Raw genomic sequence first — 26,022 nt, forward strand, 5'->3', positions numbered from 1 at the left:
ATTACTTGGTTATCTAGTGAATTTACTGAATTCTATTTCAACTTATAGAGAGATGAGAACATAATTAAGTTATTTAGGTAAAATATTCATATTTTAGAATATTGCATTTTTACTTTCTTAATTAATAATCACTTTTTGAGATATTGACTGCTCCAAAAAGAGAAATCAAGAAACCATAAATTCATCCTCTGTCAATATAATTGTAATTCATCCAATCACCTGGCAAAAGGAACTCCTCTGAGAGCACTGCTGAGTTAACAGTGTTGTCTCTAATGATAAAAGTAAACAAGATGAAATTCAAAATAAGCACTCAGATTACCTACCTACTAGATAATCTGTCCACACTATGACTATATTTTGAAATGCAAGTTGACAACACTCAGAGAGTATGTAGGAAAAAATATAAAGCTTTGAAAATTACAAAATTTAACTTCTGCTTTCAAATTATATCCCTAAAGATTTCACTGCAGATAAAAATATTGAAAATTGTAGTTCTATGCTGCATATCCTTGTACTGAATGTTAAACTGTCAGCAGGATTTTCAGGTCATTTGACAAAAAGGATACAGGTGCAGTAGCTAGCAGTGAAGGTGACTGCTAGTTTCATCAATCACTTTGCCTTTCTTTAAGTTGATACATAATGGACCCCTTCAATCAGCTTCCTTGTTCTTTGTCACTTGTTTGGAAAGAAGGAGGAGGAGGAGGTGGTAGTGGTGGTGGAGGTGGAGGTGGATGTGGAGGAAGAAAAGGTGGAAAGGCTGGACTCTAAAGTCAAGGTTAGGAATTGTTAGTTATTTACTCAGGGCACAGAGGATGTCAGTATGACATCCTTTCATAGAATGTCCAGTTTGTCCATGGTGATAATAAGAATTTGAAGCTCATACAGGCCTTAGGCACTGGCAGTGCTGCTCAAAGTAGTGCTCCTAAATGTGAACTTGAAGTTGAGACAGAGACATGTCTGTGGCAGAAAATGTTAGAAACATCCATTTTGCTTCTAGAAATTGTATCCAGTGCTTAATCAAAAGAATGTCCTGGTTGGTAGATTGTGAATACACAGCAGTCATCAACAAATTAGTCTTATTATGCCTTCTATCATACTTGTCAGAATTTTCTCAAATTCCTAGACTAAAGAAAAATTTGAAGTTTTCATGTAACTTTTTTGCTAAAACCATAGATATACCACTCACCAAGTTTGAACACCTTACTAATCTTAAATTCTCAAGTAGTAGATTTGACAGTTTAAAGAAACTATCAAAAATCATTGTCTGAGTTATTTTAATAAGTTCTTCCTTAGAAAACAATGTTTTAACTAACTTTTAAAGAATACACCCAGAGGGGCTGGGAAGGTGGCTCAGTGGTAGAGCGCTTGCCTTGCATGCATGAGGATCTGGGTTCGATTCCTCAGCACCACTTAAGCAGGAAAAAAAAAGCCTGAAGTGGCGCTGTGGCTCAAGAGGTAGAGCGCTAGCCTTGAGCTGAAGAGCTGAGGGACAGCGCTCAGGCCCAGAGTTCAGGCCCACTACCAGACCCCCCCCCCAAAAAAAAAAAAAAAAGAATATACCCAGAGAAAGTTATCAGTTCATCAGTTCTTTGATAAATGTAGTGTACATCGAATGGTAACACAGGTCTTTTTTCTTTTAATCCTTTTTGAGCACATTATATCTACTCTGAAACTCACTCATACACTTTCTGGGGATATATTTTTATGGATATGTGGTTCAGTACCTCTATCTTATTTCAAAGCAGTAAACGGAAAGGTGCTATTTTATATGTCAAGAGGCAGTATAATGGTCTGAGCAAGTGTTATATTAAACATAAAAATTATATATCATAGCTGTGTGAACGTTTGTTCGGTTTCCAAGAACACTTTGGGATAGAATAGTAAATATATATTAATATTCCTTATAGTCTTTGCATACTTGTTATTTGTGAATGTGCCTAGTTCGCTTTTGTTTTCATGTAAACTAGGGATTGTGGTTTCCTCTGTGTGTGTGTGTGTGTGTGTGTGTGTGTGTGTGTGTGTGTGTGTGTGTTACTGGAATTTGAACTCAGGCCTTGCTTTCACTTAGCTTTGCTTATTTGACCTCTGTTCTACCACTTGAGCCACACCTCCAGTCCTTTTTTGCTAGTTATTATTAAGTCTCATGGACATTTAACTGGGGCCTTCAGACCCCTATCCTCTGGATCTCTGTCTCCTGAGAAACTAGGACAATAGGTGTCAGCCATTGACACCACTGGCTAACGTTTTTCTTGATGAAAAATTACAGATCTGCTTAATTCTTTTCATAAATGTGAGTGAAAAACTGAGATATCTTGTTCTTAAGATGAAGTGATACATTTCTGAAAAGATTCAACTCTGGTTCTTTTTTATTTGTTATGTTATGTGAAAGATAGTTAACCTTGACTAACCTGTCTCAAAGCTTACTGTTTATCCGACTTCATAATTTAAACCAGATGTTTATCTTCATGTCTCCTCTCCCTGAGAGCTAAATATGGAGAAGAGGAATCCTAGGTGGTCACTGACTCTTAGAGACGTCTAAAATATAGGAGTCAGAAATAGTGTAAGAAAGACAACAGTAGAAGCTAAAAGTTGTGGGGTTTTTTGAAAGTTGGAGAGTTAACTCAAGTAGTAGTCACTTGTGAAACTTCATTAATACCATACAAAGTCTTAGACTGACTCAGCTGTGATTCCTTGCTTGTTTGTGTGGCAATTTCTTAACTTTTAGAGAACACAAGGAAAAGGTGTACTACAACTCAGTAAGAACATGGGTGGGCAATATCCTGTATAAAAGTAGCGCTATGTTCTCAAAGAGTTGGATTTATTTCTGGACACCAGCATTTTTAAAAGCAATGCATCATTCTCCATCCAACAAATGCCTTCTATAGCCAGTAATATGTTGGTTTGTCCATTTTCAGCCTGTAGTACAAAATAAATGAAAGCCAAGGACATTACAATTGGGAGGGAAGGAGGACTATTATTTAAAAGGCTTTTAAATGATGTCACTATATATTCTTTTAACAACATCCTCTAAAAGCCTTTGGAAAAATAGTCCCTCCCTCAGTTGTTAACAAAGACTGTACTGGGGACTGCTCTTTAAAAGGCTGTTAAGTGGTGATCCTATATTTTTTAACATCAACATCATTTAGAAACCTTTTAGAGAACAGTGCTCTTCACCCACACTAACAGAGAGAAAAAAAGACATGGGGGAAGGGATTACTTTTTTAAAGGCCTTTGGATGGTACTATCAATAAATATAGCAATATTGTTATAAAAGCTTTTTCCAATGGTGATTCAGCTTTTTTGATATGTACTTTTAACCTTATGAACCTTTGTTATTTGACAGATTGGTGTTTTAACACTGACTGAAAACTCAATTTACTAATAATCCCAAAAATACCTTTTATTGAACTTTTTATTGTTTACAAATCAATTTCACATATCTGATCTCATCTGATCCTTGAAATAGCTCAGTGAAGATAACAGGATATGTATAATTAGCCCCATTTTACTGAAGCAAAAAATAGGAACTCCTTGAGGTTTTGATTTACCTAAGAACTCACTTGACATGAAACTATAAGCTAACATCTCACTTGAGTTGAAACTATAATCCAGTTCACTTGCCATTTAGTCCAATGCCCCATCTACCTATCCCTGGTTACTATCATATCACTTTTTTTTTTAACCAAGCCTATTGGTCTTTTCAACAAGCCAAAATATTAAGAGTTGGTTACTTAAAATTAGTGTAAAAGTTGGCTTCTTTTATTTCAGTACTGAAGGTAGATTGTTATTGTTTATTGCTACTTCAAAATGATCACAGAAGTGTTAGAGTCAGATAAAGAGTACATTTCTTTTTTTACCAATGTCACTCCTTCCCTTGCTGTCTCCTGGTTTTTCCCACTGGTCCCCATCTACAAGTTGTATAGTTGATTTTCAACATAGTATCCAGTGAGTATCACTGCTGCATCAGTTCACCTTGTGTCCCACTCTTTCTCTGCTCCCCCCTTTTCCCTCCCAGAGACAGATAAACAAGACAGAAGGAAATGAAAACAAAAACAGCAACAAAGCAAAATAAACTCTTGTTTCCACTTCCTGGAGTTGATTTCAATAAGTATTATTTTATATGGTCAGATACACATAGCCATTGCGCCTATGTGATCTTCCCCTAAGAATGTCCTCCTTTGGTCTTTTCATTCACACTCTGTGAATGTCTAGAGACCTGTGTAATTTATCATGTCCTGGTGTATTTTTTTTCTTGATGGTATTAGTTTTGTTAATATTGTAATGCCTGTGAAAGACAGTATTCAGTATTCTAAATGTATAATTTTTTCTGTGATATGATAGCACTGCAGACTATTTCTTGAGATTCCTTTACCTTACGGATGCTTATGAAACTATCACTTAAAATTCATATACAGTGTCATTTATTAAATAACTATTAAAGATAATTCCTTTTTGTGCTACTTTGTTATTTAAGTAGCTGCACAAAGTAGTTGTCATTAAACAAAGCAATATATGAATACAAAGCACCTTGATCAATGTTACCCCTTTTAACATGCTAACGACAATTCTAATCTTGGTTTATTAATGTGTTTTTAAAAGTTATTCTATTAGTCAAGTATACTTATTCATAATTAAAATTAAATTCAAGGGGGTAGGAAGGTGGCTCAGTGATAGAGTGCTTGCCTTGCATGCATGAGGCCCTGGGTTCGATTCCTTAGCACCACATAAACAGAAAAGGCTGAAAGTAGAGCTGTGGCTCAAGTGGTAGAGCGCTAATCTTGAGCTGAAAAACTGAGGGACAGCGCCCAGGCCCAGAGTTCAGGCCCCACGACTGACCAAAAATATAAATAAATCAATAAATTAAAAAATTTATTCAACCAACATGAATTTTTGAAAAGTTATAATCTACAGTTTTCTGAGAAAAAAGTCTCTACTGTCTTCATGACTGACCTTTATTTTCCTTGATCATAAGCAATATTTTGTACTTATAGGAAAAGGAATTACATAGCTTCTTACTTGAGAGAAGTAACAGAGAAAGATACTGAATTCCAACTGTGGCTGGCTATGCCAGTATTTTTTTCTCTTATGCTAATAAGCAGTGTTTTTAATAACAATTAAAGAAGAGCAACTTCATTAACCAGAATCCTTTGTGCAGTATCTCACTGATGCCCTATAAAAGAATTAAGTCATTTTACTGACTGATGTACAAATCCAAACTCAGAGAAATTAATTGTCCTCTTTTTACCAAATTACTTGAAGGTCTTCTAACTTAAAATTTAGTGTCGTATTTTTTATTGCCAATCCTAACTGTGCTTGACAAGAAGGAACCAACAAAATGTTTGCTTCTGAAGAAAAATGTTTCACATGTCAAAAATAGGTATCACCTTGGGAACACAAGGCCAGTGCTAGAGTTTCAGCAGATAGGTTCCAGTACCAGGGCTTGCCTCAGAAAAATTTATTCAGCCAGTTTCCTGTAGTGTAAAGAAAATTGTATTAGCAGAAGGCTTTGCTAACACAGACTGTACTCTAAAGGATCTAAAATTTCTACGTAGTAAATGAACTTTTCTCCTGGTTTCCAAAAGAATCTAAAACTTCTATATAATAAATGAACTGGGTGCCGGTAGCTTATGCCTATAATCCTAGCTACTCAGGAGGCTGAGATCTGAGGATCACGGTTCAAAGCCAGCCTGGGCAGGAAAAGTCTGTGAGACTCTTATCTCCAATAAACCACTTAGAAAACCGGAAGTGGTGCTGTGGCTCAAGTGGTAGAGCACTAGCCTTGAGCTGAAGAGCTGAGGGACAGCGCTCAGGCCCAGAGTTCAAGTCCCACAACCAACAACAACAACAAAAAAAGAACTTTCCTGGTTCCTACCACCTTACAGAAGAGCTTGAAATATTATACACAGATTAAGAAAACATACTTTAATGTATGTGTGTGTTTCTGCCTGTCTGTCTCGTGGTCTTAAAGAACCCATTTCCCATCCTTTCCCTGTGTTAGAAATTTTTTGGCAACCTGTGGTACTTGGTACTGGTATCTGTGAGTATAAGGATCCTTTTCCCCTTGGTTACACTCAAAAAAAGCATCCCTGGAGGGATCTGTTACTTCAGTTAACATAGGGTAATGCAACTCCCTTTCCAATTTGTACACCAATTAAGATATACTTCTTTTCTTAGCTACAAGACTTTATGTAGATGAAATCCATACCCCTCATCCCAGAAAACCCAAATCCCCTAACTTACAATTCACATGAGAGACAGTTGCATGTCTGAAATATGTAGGTCAACCACCAGCTTTTCTCTCACACACTGTGATATGGTCTTGACTTTTCTGAGAATTTCCATTTTGATATAGAAAGTCTGTAGTGAATATTCTCAGCATGACCTTGTTCACAATGAGGTATAATTCTTCTTTCTTTCTTTCTTTCTTTTTTTTTTTGGTCATGGGGCTTGAACTCTAGGCTTGGGCGCTGCCCCTGAGCTCTTCAGCTCAAGGCAAGCACTCTGTCACTTGAGCTACAGTGTCACTTCCAGTTTTCTGGTGGTTTATTGGGGATAAGAATTTCACCAACTTTCCTACCTGGGCTGGCTTTGAACCATGATCCTCAGATCTCAGCCTCCTAAGTAGGATTTCAGGATTGAGCCACTAGGAGCTGGCTTGACCTATAATTTTGTCTTGATAAAATCATTGTTTAAAGCTCCCAAGCATTACTTCTACTCCAATCCATCTTCATCATTGTATTCCTTCCTTATATGAAGCCCATTCCATCTTAACATGTTCTCTTCCCTTCCTTACCATTCTTATCTTCAGATCTCTTAATCACTTGGCCACAGTAACTGATGACCATAATGTCTCATTCAGATGAATAACCTATGTAGTTTTTAACCTCTTTGTTCATGTGGTTTCAGCTGCACATACTTTTATTTCAGCTCTGAAATCCAGTCTTGTGCCCTTGCATAGGCCTATGCATATGCCCTTGCATATGCTCCTAAAGGCACTTCATTTCTCCAAATTTTATTTCTGAGCTTAAATTTAAATAAGCCTTGAAGAATAGATGCCAGTATCCCCACAGATGTGGACATCAAGATAGCTAGAGATTGAGTAAATTTTGAACATCAAGATAGCTAGAGACTTAGTAACTTTTTTAGTAGCCTTTATTAGTAGTCACTTTTTTAGGAGCTAGTAAGTTACAAGCCAATTTCAGCTTGTCTTTCTGTGTTCAAAGTTGTAATTTCCACCATATTTCACTGAGTATATAAGGGAGGTACAATTTTAAGAAGATTATTTTGTGGAAGCATATGGTATAAATTGGTGTATAAAGAATTTAAAGATGGGAAGATCAATTAAAGTGACTTGTATAGAATGGACAAGAAAAAAAATGGAATCAAAAACTGGAAGGGATACCGAATTATTGATTATAGTTAAGTCTTAAGAGATTCTGTCTGTCTGTCTGTCTGTCTATAGATCTATCTCCTATCTAAGCTACTCTGCACTGATATCTTCCTATTTAGCTTCATATAGCTAGTATAGGTGCATTATCATTGCTGGTTTATTTGTTGAGATGGTAGTCTTGCTCACTTTTTGCCTGGCAGGCCTTGAACCACATCCTCCTGATCTCTACCTTCTGTGTACTTGAAATCACATGAGTCACATGCCAGACCTGGGATTTTAGGTTTTATTTCCATAGTATTTCACATTATTTTCAATAAATATGCACTTTTTTAAAACAAAAGTTTAAGAATATGTTTTTGTTTTTGGTTTGTTTGGTTTTTTTTGGCCAGTCCTGTGGCTTGAACTCAGGGCTTAGGCACTGTCCCTAAGCTTCTTTTGCTCAGGGTTAGCACTCTACCACTTGAGCCACAGTGCCACTTCTGGCTTTTTCTGTTTATGTGGTACTGAGGAATCGAATCCAGGGCTTCATGCATGCTAGGCAAGCACTCTACCACGAAGCCACATTCCCAGCCCAAGAATAGTTTTAAGTGTCCAGCAGGTAATAGCTACTCAGAAACCTACTATCTGAGGATTGATGCTCAAAGCCAGCAGAAAAGTCTACAAGACTCTAAATCTAATCAGCTCAAAAATCCTAACTGGAGAGGTGGTTCAAGAGGTAGAACACCAATCATGAGCAAATTCAAGGCCCTTAACCCAAGCTCTGATAACAGCATTAAAAAAATGAATAAAAAATAAAGGAGCCAAGCGCTGGGGGCTCATGCCTGTAATCCTAGCTACTCAGGAGGCTGAGATCTGAGAATCATGGTTCAAAGCAAGCCCAAGCAGGAAAGTCTCTGAGACTCCAATTAATCACCAGAAAACCAGAAGTGGTGCTGTGGCTCAAGTGGTAGAGCACTTGACTTGAGCTGAAGAAAGGAGTACCCCAGCCCAGAGGTCAAGCCCCACAACTGACAAAGGAAAAAAAAAAAAGGAACATCACACTTCTCTAATAGTTGAAGTGTTATAAATAGGATTCAAAGACAACACCACTTTTTAAACTTATGTATGAGAGATGACTTCTTTTTTTTTGTATTTTGTTATTCATTATTTTGAATGAGAAAGCAACAGAACTACTAGTACCAAATGATTATTATATGTCATAAAACAGCTTAATACAAGACATAATTGTTTTGTGTGTATGTAGATTATTCTGGATTCTAATGAAATTTACTATAACCACTTAATGTAACCTTTACAATAAACGCTTTGAAAATCAGATTGTTTTTATTAGTAGTATTAAAATTGTAAAGGAAATACAAATATTATAATAGAAAATATCGATAGATAGTGTAACCCATATCCCTGATTCTGGTACTTTTTTTTTTTATGAAAGTGTTAAGTAGAAATGTGTGTGTGTGTGTGTGTGTGTGTGTGTGTGTGTGTAATATATACATAGAGATACACATCATTTTAGGTTTTAGGTTTTTTAATATTAAATTTACTGACAGTAAAGCTTTCATGTTTGCCTTTAGAGAGAGCAAAGAATAGGATATTGTCATAAAGTAATTCCTTATCTCAAAACCAGTATAAAGTAAATATACATCCAGGGGTCTACAAGCTTTCTGTTCTTGAGTTTTGTTGAGGGCATTGATAGTGATGAAACCTTGTACATCCTAGGCAAATGGTTCTGTCACTGAGCTATATTTTTTAAATAAAAGGCCAGATGGTAAATATATTCAGCCTCTGGATCATAACCACTTAACATTGCCATTGTGGTACAAAAGTAGACATCGTATATAAATGAATAAGTGTGTTTCTGTTCCGTAAATATTTATAGACACCTAAATAAGAGTTTCATAGACTTTACAAATTTTCTTTGTACTTCTCTACCCTCTAAAAATAATAGACATAAAGCTAGGTGTTGGTGGACCCACACCTGTAATGCTACAGCATCACAGTTAAAGGCCACTCCAGGCAGGAAAGTTTGCTGTATACCATCAAAAATAACAAGCAAAATGCAGGAATAGAGGCTTAGCTCAAGTTATAAGATGCACAAAACTCTGATTTCCAACCTCAGAAACACCATCAAAAAAAAAGGTAAAAACCATTCTCAGTGTACAAGTCATATAGAAATTGGCAAATAGGCAGTGGATTAGATTTGACCTCAGACTATCATTTGCTGGTGCCTGCCTGCTTAGCACCATGCATAAGTTAACATATTCATTTAATGTTCATAATACATTTTAAATGCATTGATTATCAAATAAGCGAGAAAGTAATTTTTTATAATCTATACTGAGTACTGAAAGTGAGTTCTCACAATTACTTACTAGAATAACTAAATATATACCCATAAGAAAGTTCTCCCTAACTATAATAAATAGTTGTAAGTAAGTAGTCCTTTAAGATTTGAATATATTTCTTTTGAGACTAGGCTTTAGGTAAGAATTGACCAAATTTGCCTTTTCCTTTTGTAACCTAGGTACTAGATTCAATGCAATGAACTGAAAGTAAAATGAAGACTCACTCTCTATGGTATACTAGTAAAAAGACAATATTGTAGCTTTCTGCCCCACAAAATTGAGACATACATTGGCTTTAAAAGCACTAATTTTAAAGCTGAAGCTTACCTCTGTTTACAGCTATTTTCTTACCTCATCATTTTTATAAATCATCTATAAATTGATTCTGCTATAAAATAAGCCAAACAGAGCTAGGTACAGAGAAATCATTTTACATCCTGCAGATCTTCAATTTTTTTTTAAATTTAGAAAGCAGAATAGATTGTTAATGTTAAAAAATGATTGAGTAATATGAATTAAAGCATAAAGCTTGGAAAACATTGTTTTCATAAAGCTTTATGTGGAAATATCTTTGAAATACTAATGCAGATGCTGAACAAGGTTTATTTTAAGCCACTTACTTTATATTCCATGTTTTATTTTTCAAATCTCATTCTAAATTTTATAATTCAATCATTTTGAACAGCTATGTTCAAAAGAAGTTTTACAACTTTAATCTTAATAATCTCCAAAAAAGCAGACATGGTATGTCATAAAATAACTATTAGTGACTAGTTTGTATCCTATAAATCTAACTTGAGTTGATAATATGGTCCATTACCAGCTAACTGCACAGAGTATTTTTCATTTTACACTCTTCAGTTACTTTTTAGTGAAGTGTTAAAAAATATGAAGCTTTTCTCCTCTCTAAAATTGCACGCTGTCTGTCTGTTATTAGGGAGATAACAGCTCTTATAAATGTTTCAGTAAGCACTAAGTAGACAGTTATGTGCACTCTCATTCCACGCTTATTTGCTTACTGTAATAAACTGATAAAATATGTGTGGTTTGTCTCTGTGTATCTGCAGGCATCATGAGTCACATAGATTTCCTTTAGAAATAATGTTGTGTCTGCAGAATTGATTGCTTATTTTCGCAAACCATCTAAAGGTACACAAACGACTTTTATTATTTAAACATATGCTAGGTAAAGATTTGTTGAAGATCATCTTACTGTTACTTGATGCTTTTTGTTCTTTTAACTCTTGGGGGAAGCTTTATTACTATAGCTACTGAACTGATTACTTCCTTAAGAATCATAGTGTAGGTGATCCATATCATTTGCTTATAATGCAGCTAAATTTTTAACTCTTTGAACATTAGTGGTTATATAATTAAATCAAGATCTAATCTTTTCTAGCATTGTTTCTTATCCTCTCCTATTTATACAAGCTTGATTAAAATAATCCTTATAGCTGAAACTAGATTTTGCTAGTGTTTCTACCATAGAAGGGCTAATAGTTGTTGTTTTGTGTGTAGTTATAAATTTCTATGCAGTTAAGTATAATGGAAAATTTCAATTAATTTCCTGAAACAAATGTTAATATTGATCATCTCCATCCATTACTACATTGCCTTGAAATGGCTGCAGCATTTTTAGGAAATGTAAGCATTGAACAGTTAGCATCCAAGTACAGTTATAACCAATTTTAGAAGTGTATTATTTGTAAAATCTATAGTCATTTAAAATCTTAAAGTGGGCAAGATTATGTTTTATACAAGAGTTTAAGTGGGGAAGTAGATGGGAAAACAAGTAATAAAAGTTAATATATTATGTTAGAGAAGGAATCAAGTGGCTATGTGAAAAGAAAAAATGGAATCGGAGGAGGAAATGCAGTTGGATTAAACCTCATTAGTTGAGTAACAATGAAACAAGACATGTCGGAGCTAAGCCATGAGGGAGGAAGCATATTCTGGGCAGAGGAACTGCCAGCACCAAGGGCTGATGGTAGGGCCTTGACTGTTATTTAAAAGTACTATATGTCCCTCCCCCACGATATACCCCGTTTCAACTGTATTTGATGTTGGTATAATTTGTGGAGGTGAAGGGAAAAGACAAATTGTTTACATAGGGATACAGGTGGACCCATTGCAACAATGAGATGTACAAGACATTATGTCAAAAAACGAACTTTACAACTTTGGCCGTGGACAGGGTGGGGGGGGGGAGGGGGGTTGGGGGGGAGGGGGGGAAGGGGAAGGGGTGGTAAGGGGAAACAAAGGAGAAGGCAACAATGCTTGATAAGAAATGTACTCATTACCTTGCCCATGTAATTATAACCCTTCTGTATGGTATTTTCACAATAAAAAAAAAGAAAGAAAAGAAAAGAAAAAGCTGAAAGTAGTGCTATGGCTGGAAGTAGAACATTAGCTTTGAGCAAAAAATCTCTGGTACAGTGCCCAGGCCTGGTGTTCTAGCCCCACAACTAGCACCAGGAAAAAAAAAAAGATTGAGTCAGGGTGACTGAAGGTAGAAAAGAGTGAGTAGTAGGTTCAAGAATAATAGGAAAGTGGGGCTGGGAAGGTGGCTCAAGTTAGCTATCATCTTCCAGTGGTACCAAGCTTAGGACCAAACTGCTGTTATAGAAGAATGGGCACATTCAAGGTGGTTTGGCCATAGATATGGGCCAAGTCTTTAACACATGGGTCTTTAGGGGCATTTAATTCCCAACCTGCTATACTTTTCTTCAATGTTTAAATCATATTCTTTTCCCCATATTTTATCAAGTAGTTGTACAGAGTGCTTTTGATTCCATAAGTGAGGATATGGTACAGTAATTCTTAGTGTCACCCCTTCCATCATTCTCCTATGTGTCCCCACTTCATCTCTACCCTCAAATTCCATAGTTTAAATTTTACATCATGTACATTGACTATAATTTGCTCACCTTTCTTCCCTCCATTCATGTGTCCCACTGCCTAAACTTTTAGGAGTTTCCACAGAAGTGAAACTGCCTATATCAATATTTGCTTAATGATTTAATTATATCTGCAGCTCAGGAACAATGTAGACAGGATTAAGACCTGGTTAGAGTTTTTAGTGTAGTTATCATCTAATTATCGGAATTATCATGTAATACTAGAGCGGGAAGATGGTAGTTTATACCAATAATCCTAGCTACTCAGGAGGTGAGATCCAGAAAGAAGATCAAAATCTGAGCCTAGCTTTGGCAGAAAAGTTTGCTAGAATACATCTCCAAGTAACCAGCAAAAAGCAGGACTGAAGGTGTGGCTTGAGTGGTAGAGACCAGCTAAGCAAGTGCAAGGCCCTAGTCCAAACCACTTAAAGCTTATATTTAAGGTTGATGGTTGAAGTTTTCATAAATTTATGGGAGAAAATAGGATTCTTGCTGATATATTGGTATATACACATATAAATATAAAATCTGTATTTATATGCACATACATTCCTTTTCTTGCGTCTGTTTCAGTTGCATATCTTTTTTTTTCTTTTTTGGTACTGAGGAGGAAACCCAGCCTTGCACATACTAGTCAAGTACCTTACCATTAGCTACAGTCCCAGCTCAGCGCATTATATCCTTGACTGGATGTTCATTACTAAGAGAAGTTGTTTGGATACATAGTCATCAATATCTGAGGATTTATAATGACATTATTGAAATACGTGTGTGTGTGTGTGTGTGTGTGTGTGTGTGTGTGTGTGTGTGTGTGTGTGTGTGTGTGTGTGTGTGTGTGTGTGTGTGTGTGTGTGTGTGTGTGTGTATCTGTCTCTGTCTATCTGTCAGTCAGTCAGTCATCCTGGGGCTTGAACTCTGGGTTTGGGTCCTCATTTTCATTCAAGGCTGGCACTCTTGTTACTTTAGCCCCACCTCCACTTCCAGCTTTTTGCTGGCTGGTTAAAGATAAAAGTCTCTTGGGTTTGTGTGCTTGGGCTGGCATCAAACCATGATCCTCAGATCTCAGATTGCTGAGTAGGTAGGATTGCAGGCATGAACCACTGGTTCTGGACTTGAGAGTTAAAATTCTTGAATATTGAAACAGAAGATCTTAATAAAAAATTTTTTTGAAATAATAACTTGATATGTAGCCCAGGCTGGCCTTGAAGTCAAGATTCCCTCTCAGTCTTCCAAGTGCTGGCATTATGGGTACGTGCCACCACACTTGGCTGCAAATAGTATTTATTCAGTCAAAAGAACCTATCCATAGAAATAAAAATACTTTAAAAAACTTGAAATTCCTGGGAGTGGGGGGAGAGAACTAGGCTGTTTACTATCATGAGAAGACTGTACTAGATTGAAAAGAGTACTTGCTTTACTATTTTACTTCCAAAATGTAGGTAATGTACCAATCACAAATTTGTACATTCATAAATTTTAACAATTGTTTTAAATTTTGACATTAATAAATTGATCATTTTGAGATACCATGTTTTAGTGATGCTTAGAAGACATTTTATCATCTTATATTCATATTTGATATTTAATTCTTTTATTGAATTTATTGAATTACTAATAGTGTTACTAATTTATAACATCATCCAGTGTGTCATGCCTGATTTAGAATACCTCTATTTAAAATAAAAAGATAGCTAGAACTTGCTCTTAGACAGCATTTCTTTATTTAATATGCTGCTTATGAGTTCAATCAAAATGAGATTCAGGAAAGAATTTAACTAAGAATCTAACATTCAAGGGAAGGATAAAGAGATGATTAGCCAGGAAAATTATTGAAGAATGGTGAATAAGGAAAGATTTGTGTTACCAAATAATTGAATCATATTATAGTACTCTAAGAAATGAAATTATTTTACTATGGGTTTAACAGATTAATCTAGGCCCAGAAATGTTCACATTTATAAGTTGTTGAGAAAAGACTATTCATGATCTCATGTAGACAACTGATTTAGATATTTGGAAAAAACTTAAACATAGAGCTAATATCAATTTCACATGAACTATAAACTTTAGGCAATATGACTATTAACTGACTTTGAAGTAGGAAAAAATATTTTTAATCCATTAAAGCAAGAAAAATGAAGCCATCTAAGTCTGAAAGCCATGATCTTCAGCTTCCAGTAGAAGAAATTTAGGGATGGGAGGATATATACAAGGAGTCAAGATTGAAAACAAAGGAACAAACTGTTGATTATTTGTAATGATACTTTTTTTGTAATTGTAATGCATTCAAAACAACCCAATGACAATCTATTAAAACCAGTGATGATGTTAGCCAATGGCTCCATATGGTACTGGGGGTATCTTGGGGGAGAACCTTATAACTCATTTTTTAAAAGGCAGGTGTAGTGTGGCACACACCATAGTCCCAACACTCAGGAAATTGAACAAGAAAAAATTTTGAGACTACCTTAGGCTATATAACTACATAGTAAATAAGAACCTATTTTTTAGAATTATGTGCCTGAGCCAGGCACCAGTGGCTCACACCTGTAATTCTAACTATTCAATAGTCTGAGATCTGAGGATTGTGGTTCAAAGCCAGCCAAAGCAGGAAAGTCTGTGAGACTCTTACTCCCAATTAATTGCCAAAAAAGCTAGATGTAGAACTGTGGCTCGTGGTAGAACACTAGCTTGAGTAAAAAAACTTCAGGGATGGTGCTCAGGCCTGTGGTCAGTGGCCAGGCCTTAAGTTCAAGCCCCAGGCTGGCACCAAAAAAAAAATAAAATAAAGTTATATACTTAAGGTTGTTTTCCTCTTATCAAAATATCTTAATATATGCCTGCAGAGTACAGAAAAAAGAAGATATTTTTCAAAGATATTTAAATTACCTTTTAATATGTTTTGCCTAATATCCATGAGTGTTACATGCTTCTTTTATGAATTATTGTTATTTTTGTAATACTTCAGAGAAAACAGAAATCAAATATCATAAACATTGGCTTATTTCTTAGAATTGATAACTATATTCATTAATTCATCTTTTATTTCTTTTTCCCTTGTTCAATAGGTTGCTACTCCTGTCTTTGTACCAATGAAAACACATGTTCTGCTTCATCGAATGAGTGGAAAAGGACTGGCTGCCCACTATTTCTTTCCAAGACAACCTTCCATTTTTGGTGATAAGATGGTCTCTGTGCAAGTAACACTGAATAATACTTCAGATCGAAAGATAGAAAACATCCACATAGGGGAAAAAAAACTTCCTATAGGCATGCAAATGCATGTCTTTAATCCAATAGGTAAATATCAATTCTTATTTAAAACTTTCATAACCAAATGTTTCTATTTTAATAGTAGATTCTTTTTAGTTAAAAAAGGTAAAGAACATTATTTTATTGGCTATTAGCATGCTTAGTTTATAATTGTTTTCCTTTTTTTTTCCCCTCATTTGGTGGTTGTGGTTTGGAGGAATCAAACCCAAGTCCTGTTTTCCTTCTTTTGAACTTGCATTTGTTATTTAAGAAAGATATTTCTTTGGACCTGATGAGTTAAGTCCCAGCAATATTAATCCCAGTAATGCTGAAAGGATGAATCAGCAGAATCTAAATTGCTTACCCAGTTTACCTGCCTGTATCACTTCTGCCTACTTCTGGTTAGCTTCCTTTTCTGCCTTGATTTTAAGTGGCTACTGTGTATAAAAAGCAGAGGCTGAATGTGAGGCTCAGCTGGCAGAGCACCTGCCTTGCAAGCATGAAGCCCGCAGTTCAAACTCAAGGACAAAAACAGAAAAATAAAATAATAAAAATGAAGTAAGCTAAGACAAAGGGTGGGTCCTATTCTATTTGTCTTCTTCCACATATAAAAAATAGAAGAACCCATAGTGAATTGCTACATTTGTCCTCAGTAGATTTTTTTAATACCATTTAAATTTTTTTGTTTTAATATTTAAAGAGAAAGAGTTTTATAAATAGCTTTATAAATGGCATAAAATAAGGCACTGAGGCATGGCTGAGCCTTTATCCTTGTGAGCAGCAGCCAGCTAGTGCTGGGCAGCAGCTGCCCTCCCATGCAGCACTTGCTTTGCAGCACTGGTGCTCAGGGGGCTCTTGGTGGCATCCATCTGCCTCCTTGAAGTTTGTGAGGATTTTGCCAAAACTGTACCTTTCAAAAATTAAATGTAAAGCCGTGCACCGGTGACTCATGCCTGTAATCCTAGCTACTCAGGAGGCTGAGATTTGAGGGTTGTGGTTCAACCTGCCTGGGCAGGAAAGTCCATGAGATCTTATCTTCAATTAACTGCCAGAACACTGAAGTGGCACTGTGGCTCAAAGTGGAAGAGTGCTATCCTTGAGCTGAAGAGCTGAGGGACAACACCCAAGCCCAAAGTTCAAGCCCCACGACCGACCAAAAAAAAAAAATTAAATGTAACAGTTATACTTCGAATTTGAAATGGTGGACTGTTCAGAATAACCGATCTCTTTACTATTTTTAATGGACAATCCTAAGGTGTAGTTGGGAGAAACTTTAGATGAAGTCTCAAAAATAATATTAGGTTGCTTGTGTCTTTTCAACCTTAAAAATGTTATCAGAAAGCCTCAGAAGATCCTTTTTAGTACACTTTAGGTGCACAATACCTTTGGATCAGCTCAAATGTGATAAAACTACACTATTTTTCTATAATTCTGCTCTCTATTGCTACAGAATTTTTTTCTATAATTCCCACAGGTCAGTAAAGGAACACTTTTGTTTGTTACATTTTTCACAATGGAATGAAACAATTTCTAAAGGATAGAGCCTGATAGGCGTTTTAATTTTTGAGCTAATATACCTTGTAATATGAGAATGCACGTGTGTGCGTGGGCACCTCCAGCCTATTCCCATTGTTCTCTACTGCCATTCTAAACAACGTAAATAATGTTAGGTAGGTTTCATTATGGTGTGTGTGTGTGTGTGTGCGTGCGTGCGCACGTGCGCACGCGCATGTCACACGCGCACTCCTTTGATCCTCTTCAATAGCCTAGGAGACTGAAGAACAACCAAAATGTTTTTTTCTTTTAAGTGAAGTTAAAGTATGTTGATTGCAGACTATATTTAATGCCGTTTTATTTTACAAAGAATACAGAGTATCTTGATTTTTATTGAATTATTTTTGCAAACAATATATTACCAATGAAGTATAGATTATACCAAATTGTGATCTTTCTGATTACTTACAATCAAGCTCTTTTTTTATCTAGTTAAAAAATTAGTTTAGTTTAAGAAGTGTCAAGTAGCTGATATATGAATTGCTTGAAGGTTGAAAATGTTATCCAAAGGTTAAAACAGTAGAACAGTATTAATGTTTCCTTGGGCTGGCATAATGAGTTGATGAGTTGACCTTTTATTGGCCTATGTAGAATAGAAGAAATAAATATAATAAATTTCACAGTATGACCTTAACACCGAAATAAAATATGAATATATACCATTGCCACCATACTAGTTAAAGGCTTTTCTTTTCCATTCTTAGGCAAATTTTTATGACTGCAATGTTTCATTCATTTTGTTGGCATTTATTGAATGATTTCAAGAGAGTTCTTTCTCATGACTTCAAGAGAGTTCTTTGTCATGAATGGGGATAGACTTTATTACCAATAGAGTACAATAGAGTTATAGAACATAATATATTTAAATTAGTCTCCCAACATCTTAAGAATGCAACAAAAACCAAACACTTTTAAATGTTTGTTTGGAGATTTTTTAAAGTAATATGTTTTATGCATTCAGCACTTATATAGGTTTTCAGGGGTCCAGCAGCCTTCTTCTCTTGTCACCAACCTGTTTTCTTTTGGTCTGTAATATACAATGACCTTTGTCTAGATTTTGCCCTGACTTTAGCATGAAACTGGAGTCCTTATAAGAATACCTGTATTAGCCAGGTTCCCGTGGCTCTCTTCTGTAATCCTAGCTACTCAGGAGGCTGGGATCTGAGGATTGCGGTTCACAGCCAGCCCGAGCAGGAAAATCCATGAGACTCTTATTTCTAATAAACCACCAGAAAACCGGAAGTGGCACTGTGGCTCAAGTGGTAGAGCGCTCACCTTAAGCTGAAGAGATGAGTGACAGCACCCAGGCCCAGAGTTCAAGCCCCACAATGGACAAATAAATAAATAATATCTGTATTAATGTACCATGTTTTCCAAAGGAACAAAGTATATAGGAGATTTTTAAAAATACAGAATAGCCTTAAGCTTGTCTTCATTATCTTCAGTGACTTTCCATTAACAGTTGACAAATTTGAGTTCAGCTAAGATTTCACTAGTTCCTGTACAACTGTCACATCAAAGTGAATGACGTCTGTGTGATTACATTTTTCATTATCAGTGGTATGGAGCCCATGTTTTTCAGCCATTTCTGTGTAGCTATCTCAGATATATCACAGCAAATCCAAAAGCAGTATCCAAATACAGTTATCTAATTGAGCAAGCTTTCCCAATTTAGTAGGCCCCAAATATTATAAAAATCCATTATATGAATAATTTTATGCTGATCATTTTGCTCTTGAAGTGCTCATGTAATAAAACATGCCATTGATCACGAACTGTCCTCCAGAATTAGCATGGCACTAACCTCACAGTTAATTATCGTAAGACTGAAGACAATATCAGGCAGTGTCAAAGAGCGCTATCAGCAGGGCATCTTGAAAGCTGTCACTTTGTCAAATGAAATATAAGAATACAGGATGTAGAGAGAGCTAAATCATAAATGCTATCATGTTTTAGAGATGACAGGATTTGCTTCTAGTGTGATATCAGATACAAAGAAGACTAAACAAACCCAGCTATGTTTGTGGTCCAGATGTTAAGAATTCACTGAAGAAATAGCCTTAGGGATAGACATATCTCAGAAGTAGTACTCTTGCTTAGCATGTGTGAAGCCCTGAATTCCATCCTCACCATGGGGAAAAATAAAAAAATAAAATAGCCTTTAGCAATGAGACTGACAGAGTTGTGAGCTGATGAAAGCATGTATCATTAGGAGGAATGGAAGTTTGTAAATGTTGGAATCTAAGTAGAATACAGTTTTCTTCTTTGCTTGTTTCATTATTGTCAACTGTAAAATAAACAGTATTATATATATATATTATATATATTTCCATACTTGATAAATTGACAGCTGAGGTTTCAGAAGTATTTACCAAATCTATAAAATATCACTTTGTTATTTGTTTTATAATGATAATAAAACCTGACATTAGGGGCTGGCTATGTGGTTTAGTGGTAGAGTGCTTAATCTGGCATACATAAGGCCGTGGGTTCAATTACTCAGTACCACATTAAAGAAAAAAAACCAAACTGACATTAATTTTCTGTTATTAATTTTTGAGTAATGTAGTTTCAATAATGCCCATTCTCTTGGCTACCTTCTGAATGTATCTTAATTTCTTACAACTTTAATCTTTATTTGTTAGATTTTTTTCAACTGAAAAAAATAGAATATTATTTAAAATTTACTTCCTTACCTAGGGTAGATATTCTACAGTATTTGATGCATAATCTTTTATAAACCTCAAGAGTCTAAAACAGTTGTTCAAAACAAGCATCTATTTCCAGCCAGGTGCTAGTAGCTCACAACTACTCAGGAAGCTGAGAACCTGGAGGATCTCAAACCAAAGCTAGCTTGAGCACAAAAATATGTAAGACTCAGCCTAGCCCGGTGGCTTACGCTGGTAATCCTAGCTACTCAGGAGGCTGAGATCTGAGTGAGTGGCCCAGTGTGTCTACAGACAAGGAGGGTGGTACATTATGAAGAGCATCACCCACAGCACAACCATTCATCCCAGTTCTCTCAGGACAGCTCCAGTTTATGGCTCATGTCCTGGAATCACATCCAGTTAAGTGCCTCTTTTCACTCTCTGAAGTGTGCTGTTGTTGAATTAACTGTATGGATCTTTTATTCACATAACGAACACAAAAGTGTCCATGTTCCTTCTTTCCTTTCTTTCATGGCAGTCCTGGGCTTGAACTTAGTGCTTAGGAGCTGTCACTGAGCTTTTCTGCTATCTCTATAGCCACAGTTACACTTCCAGCATTTTGGTTGTTAATTGGAGATAAAAATCTTACAAACAAGCTGGGCACCGGTGGCTCACACCTGTAATCCTAGCTACTCAAGAGGCTGAGATCTGAGGATCGCAGTTCAAGGCCATCATGGGCAGGAAAGTCCGTGACATTCTTATCTCCAGTTAAACCACTAGAAAACCGGAAGTGGCGCTGTGGCCCAAGCAGTAGAGCGCTCACCTTGCGCTGAAGAGCTGAGGGATATATATATATACATATATATGCAAGACTCCAGCTTCAAAATAACAAGCAAAAAGCTGAGCTGGAAACATAACTCAAGTGCCAGTTGAGTGAGTATGAAACTTTTCAGTTCAGACCCTAGTACTGTCAAATGAAAATTACCCAAAACAACAAAAATTTCTCTTATAGAGTATATCATGAAGAGATTTGTCTCTGAAACAAATAGAGGTAAGGTTTGGTTGAGTATGTGAATGCATAATTAAGATTATGAAAACGAAGATCTTCATAGTGAAGTCATAAATTTTTTAACATTTTCATTTTAGATTTTTTAGGTCATCATTAAGTTTTGCTGTATTAACTAAACTACAAATATTCTATGAACAGTGTTTAGTTTGCCTCTTTTTCACATAACCATGTGTAAATTATCTTATTTCCTAGACTCTCTTGAGCCTGAGGCATCCATTACTGTTTCAATGGGTATTGACTTTTGTGATTCTACACAGACTGCCAGTTTCCAGTTGTGGTAAGTTCAGTTGTTGTTCTGTTTTATATTACCTTTAAGGTTAGCAGATCAAAAACTAGGCTTTCAACAGCTCTTTTCTGTGAGAGATAAAACATTTAAATATCTAAAATGTGGTTTTCTTTGACAATGTTTGAACTGCTGTGTATAAATTGTATACAGTATGTGTAGTTTTAGTGTTTCTAACACAGTCATTATGATCTGCCAAATGTCATTGAAATTCTTGATGTGTTGGATACAAAACAAAGCTACTGCTAAATAAAGTTTTTTTGTTTTTTTTAACATTTATTTTATTTTACTTTTATTGTCAAGACGATATACAGAGAGGTTACAGTTACATAAGTAAGATATTGATTACATTTCTTGTCTAACTTGTTACCCCCCTCCCTCATTTTTCTCCCTCTTTTCCTTCTTCACACCCAATCTCCCATGGTTTTTGGTTGTTACTTTTTTTTTCATATTTAAACACTATAGTTTTGGAAAATTCAGGACGAATTAGAAACTTTTACAATATTATTGAATAGCCCAGAAAAAAATCTCTTTTTAGACAGTATGTCATTATGAAATAGGTTGAGTTTCTTGGGTAGTAGAGTATTATTGTTTCTAAATGCATATACATTTCCCCTTTTTACTTTAATTTACAAACTGCCTAAGAGAGATTATGTGATTTTAATTTTTAAAATCCCACTTTTGGGCATTTACCCAAATGTTTACAAACAAGACCACACTAAAGCTACCAGCACAACTATGTTTATTGCAGCATTATTTACCATAGCTAAGATATGGAACCAACCCAGATGCCCCTCAATAGATGAATGGATCAAGAAAATGTGGTATATATACACAATGGAATTCTATGCCTCCATCAGAAAGAATGACATTGCCCCATTTGTTAGGAAATGGAAAGGCTTGGAAAAATTATATTAAGTGAAGTAAGCCAAGCCCAAAGAAACATAGTTCCCATGGTTTCCCTTATTTGCAATATCTAGTATATGTATGAGTCAAGCAGAAAAGGTCAGATAAGGTGAAGTTAGGAAAATGAACCCTAAGATATGTATTTAAATGGTTTTTTTTTTCTTTCATGCATTTGTTTCTAACACATTTATAAGATTATTTCTTTGTTGCTTTGTATGTCCCTCCCCCACAGTATAACCCCTGCTTTCACTGTATTTGATGTTGGTATAATTTGTGGAGGGGAAGGGGAAAAACAAGTCGTTTAAATAAGGATACAAGTGGACCCATTGCAACAATGAGAAGTACAAGTCACTTTGAAACCAACTTTACAACTTTGGGTGGGGGGGGGGGGGAGGTTGGGAAGGGATGGGAAAGGTAAACAAAGGAGGAGGCTACAATGCTTGATAAGAAATGTACTCATTATCTTGCCCATGTAATTGTAACCCCTCTGTACAGTATTTTCACAATAAAAAAAAAAGAAATGTACTCATTATCTTGCCCATGTAATTGTAACCCCTCTGTACAGTATTTTCACAATAAAAAAAGTTCATGCAGATTAAAAAAAAATTTATTGTCATTGCTATTTTTATATGTTTTATGAAAATCTTCTACTGATGAAATTTAAAGGCCACTTGCAAATTAGTATAGAGGTATTTATGCATTTGAAAATTATCTTTAAATTCCTTTTATTTATATTTTTGTAATATAGAGTATAGATTGTTATTTTGAATTGAATTTGCTTTGTTTTTATTCTAAAACAAATTGAAATGTTTTACTTACCTGAATTTTTTTTTTAATTTTTTATTGTGAAAATACCATACAGAGGGGTTACAATTACATGGGCAAAGTAATGAGTGCATTTCTTTTCTTCTTTTTTTCTTTTTTTTTTTATTGTGAACATACTGTACAGAGGGGTTACAATTACACGGGCAAGATAATGAGTACATTTCTTATCAAGCATTGTAGCCTCCTCCTTTGTTTACCCTTCACATCCCTTCCCAGCCTCCTCCCACCTCCCCCCCCCACCCACCCAATCCTCCCCCTACTTACCTGAATTTTAACCAGAACAGAATTTGTAATGATTTACAATATCCAAGTTTAAGAAAAAGACATTTTTCAAAAGTTATGTACATATGACCATATAACCTGATGCTAAGTGAAATGAACTCCAAGATAGGGACAAAAGAGGTTTTATCTTTGTTGCTGTTCTTTTTAATGTACTTATAATGTACTATCTGATTTTTTTTTGTTTCTTTTGTGTGTTCTTCCCCCATGGTACAACCCCTGTTGTCACTGTATTTGATTCTGGTACCCTGCATCTTGTATACACATTTTTCTAATTTGGGGAGGGGAAGGGAAATAACAAAATGGCTGAAATAAGGATACAGGATGCCCCATTGTAACAATGAGTTGTACAAGAGGTATGTTGAAAATGAACTTTACAACTTTGGGAGAGGGAGAAGGGAGGTTGGGGAGGAGAGGGATGGTAGGGGAAATATAAAGGAGAGTGTAACAATGCTGGATAGGAAATGTACTCATTGCCTTGCTCATGTAACTGTAACCCCTCCGTAGAATATCTTTACAATAAAAAATATATTTTAAAAACAGAAAAAGACATGTTTAAATAAATTTCTAAATTAAATACTAGAGCCCTTTTTTCCAGATACTCTTCAGCTTAGCAGTAATTCAAGCCTAATGTTATACCTTTTATTACTGAGAACCTGCAGTGATGAATATAAGCAATGTAGCATAACACATTGATTTTATGCAGATCATCACCTTTATGTTTTGGGAGGTCTGCTGTATTAGTGATATATAAAAACTGATTACTTTTCCTAACATTGCTTAGTAATTGTTTATTATTTTTCTATTAGACAAACAACACAGATCAATATTACTGAACACCAGACTATGAGTAACATCACTCTAAATAGATTTGCCTCCAACACCAGAGGTATATTCATTTTCATGATGTGGTCAATGTGAGCTCAATGACAAAGCTCATGTACTATGTTAGATCAGAATTAAAACTAAAAAATACCTTTATGTTATCAATTCATATAAATAACCTTTTCATTCTGTATAACCAAGCATGTTCTTATTTTTCAAGTTTTTTTTAATTGCAAGACTTCTTTTGTTGTCTGCCAGACAAGATTTGTCTTCCAAAATTAACCAAATTCCTTTAAAGATGAATATTCTGATAATACTTAGTTCATATTTATGTTGGGAAATACTGTGAACAATTTTCAGTTTCTCTAATTTTAGAAAAATTATAAATTTACTTCACTAATAAAATAGTCTTAGATATTATAAACATCTATATCAATATATTTTTCTACTATGAAGATATAAATGAGTTACTTATTTTAGATTTTAGTAAACAGAAAAGCATCCTAGATCAAAAATTATTTTTGTGTGTTCTGAAAAGAGCACTTTGTCTTGCATCAAGTGTAATTGATCCTGAAGCAGTGTAATCACAATTACTCACTTTCTTAATTGGCCTGCCCAAAATCAGAAAATGGAAACCGATCGACGGTGTTTAAATCAATAGCTTCATAGTAGCACTAGTGGGGGTAGGGAGATAGTGGTAATGGGCAGATCAATTGGTCTTAGGTGCCAATCACTGCCTGTGCCTTTTGCATAGTAAGTAGCACTTTTTACTTAGTGATGTGTGCTATAATAGTAAAGTTCAATAAAAAGAAAGGAGGAATGGCTGACGTGGAATTTTTTTCTTAAAATACATTATATAAATTAATACATAAAATTATAAGCAATAATAGAATATTTAATAAGGAGCCTTCAAAAATTCTGAGAACGTGGAATGTAAGCCTTTCAGATATTCTTTTATTAGAATAAAAAGAACAAGATTAACTCATATTATTGTAGTTATTCAGGTAGATAGAGCATTATCTATACTTATATTTGTGTGAGTACTTATAAGAATTTATGTTTTCTCTTTGTTTTCAGTTTAACTGGTTGTTAAATTTAGTCCTTGATTACATTAAATTACAATTATATGTACACATATTTCTCCAAAAGTCAACAGAGTGCATGAATAGACCTCCATTCTTGCTTAGAATATAAGAATGTTTTAACCCGTATTAAAAATAATATGATTTGGCTTAAGTTAGCTTAAAGACTGTGCCACTTGCATCTACCCTTCCTCTTGTCCATTAAAACTACAGAAAATGCTTTTTTTTTTTTGGTCAGTCATGGGACCTGAACTCTGGGTCTCAGCTCTTTTGCTCAAGGCTAGCGCTCTGCCACTTGAGCCATAGCACCACTTCCGGCTTTTTCTGCTTATGTGGGACTGAGGATTGAGCCCAGGGCCTCATGCATTTAAGACAAGCATTCTACCACCTTCCAGACCCAGAAAATGCTTTTTTTTTTTTTAAGAGAAAGATTACCAAAAAGAAAGAAAAATGCTACTAGCATAGCAGAAGTTATGAAGAATTGACAGAAAGCAAAGGGCGATAAATAAGCAACAATAGAGAAAATAAATATACAGGGCATAACACTAATGAGATAAAGGTACTATAATACTAAGGAAACCTGGGGGAATATCACAAAATGAGTAAGTTTGAAAAAAGGGAAAGGGAGTCTTAAGGCATTCATGAGGGAATTAAAGAATGATTCTAATTT

At 35.3% G+C, this 26,022-nt stretch overlaps 1 protein-coding gene across 1 annotated transcript in view; it reads left to right on the forward strand.

Annotated features, from left to right (window-relative positions):
- Ap3b1 (adaptor related protein complex 3 subunit beta 1) overlaps positions 1-26,022 on the forward strand; it is a 226,083-nt gene that overhangs the window by 168,597 nt on the left and 31,464 nt on the right. Inside the window, exons 23-24 of the mRNA XM_042690763.1 lie at positions 15,698-15,929; positions 21,345-21,429. Of these exons, the coding sequence (XP_042546697.1) occupies positions 15,698-15,929; positions 21,345-21,429 (317 nt within the window). The remainder of the gene's footprint in view (positions 1-15,697; positions 15,930-21,344; positions 21,430-26,022) is intronic.

Source organism: Dipodomys spectabilis, unplaced genomic scaffold (assembly GCF_019054845.1).
Source record: "Dipodomys spectabilis isolate Male_0828 unplaced genomic scaffold, ASM1905484v1 ptg000140l, whole genome shotgun sequence".
Classification (NCBI taxonomy): Eukaryota; Metazoa; Chordata; class Mammalia; order Rodentia; family Heteromyidae; genus Dipodomys; species Dipodomys spectabilis.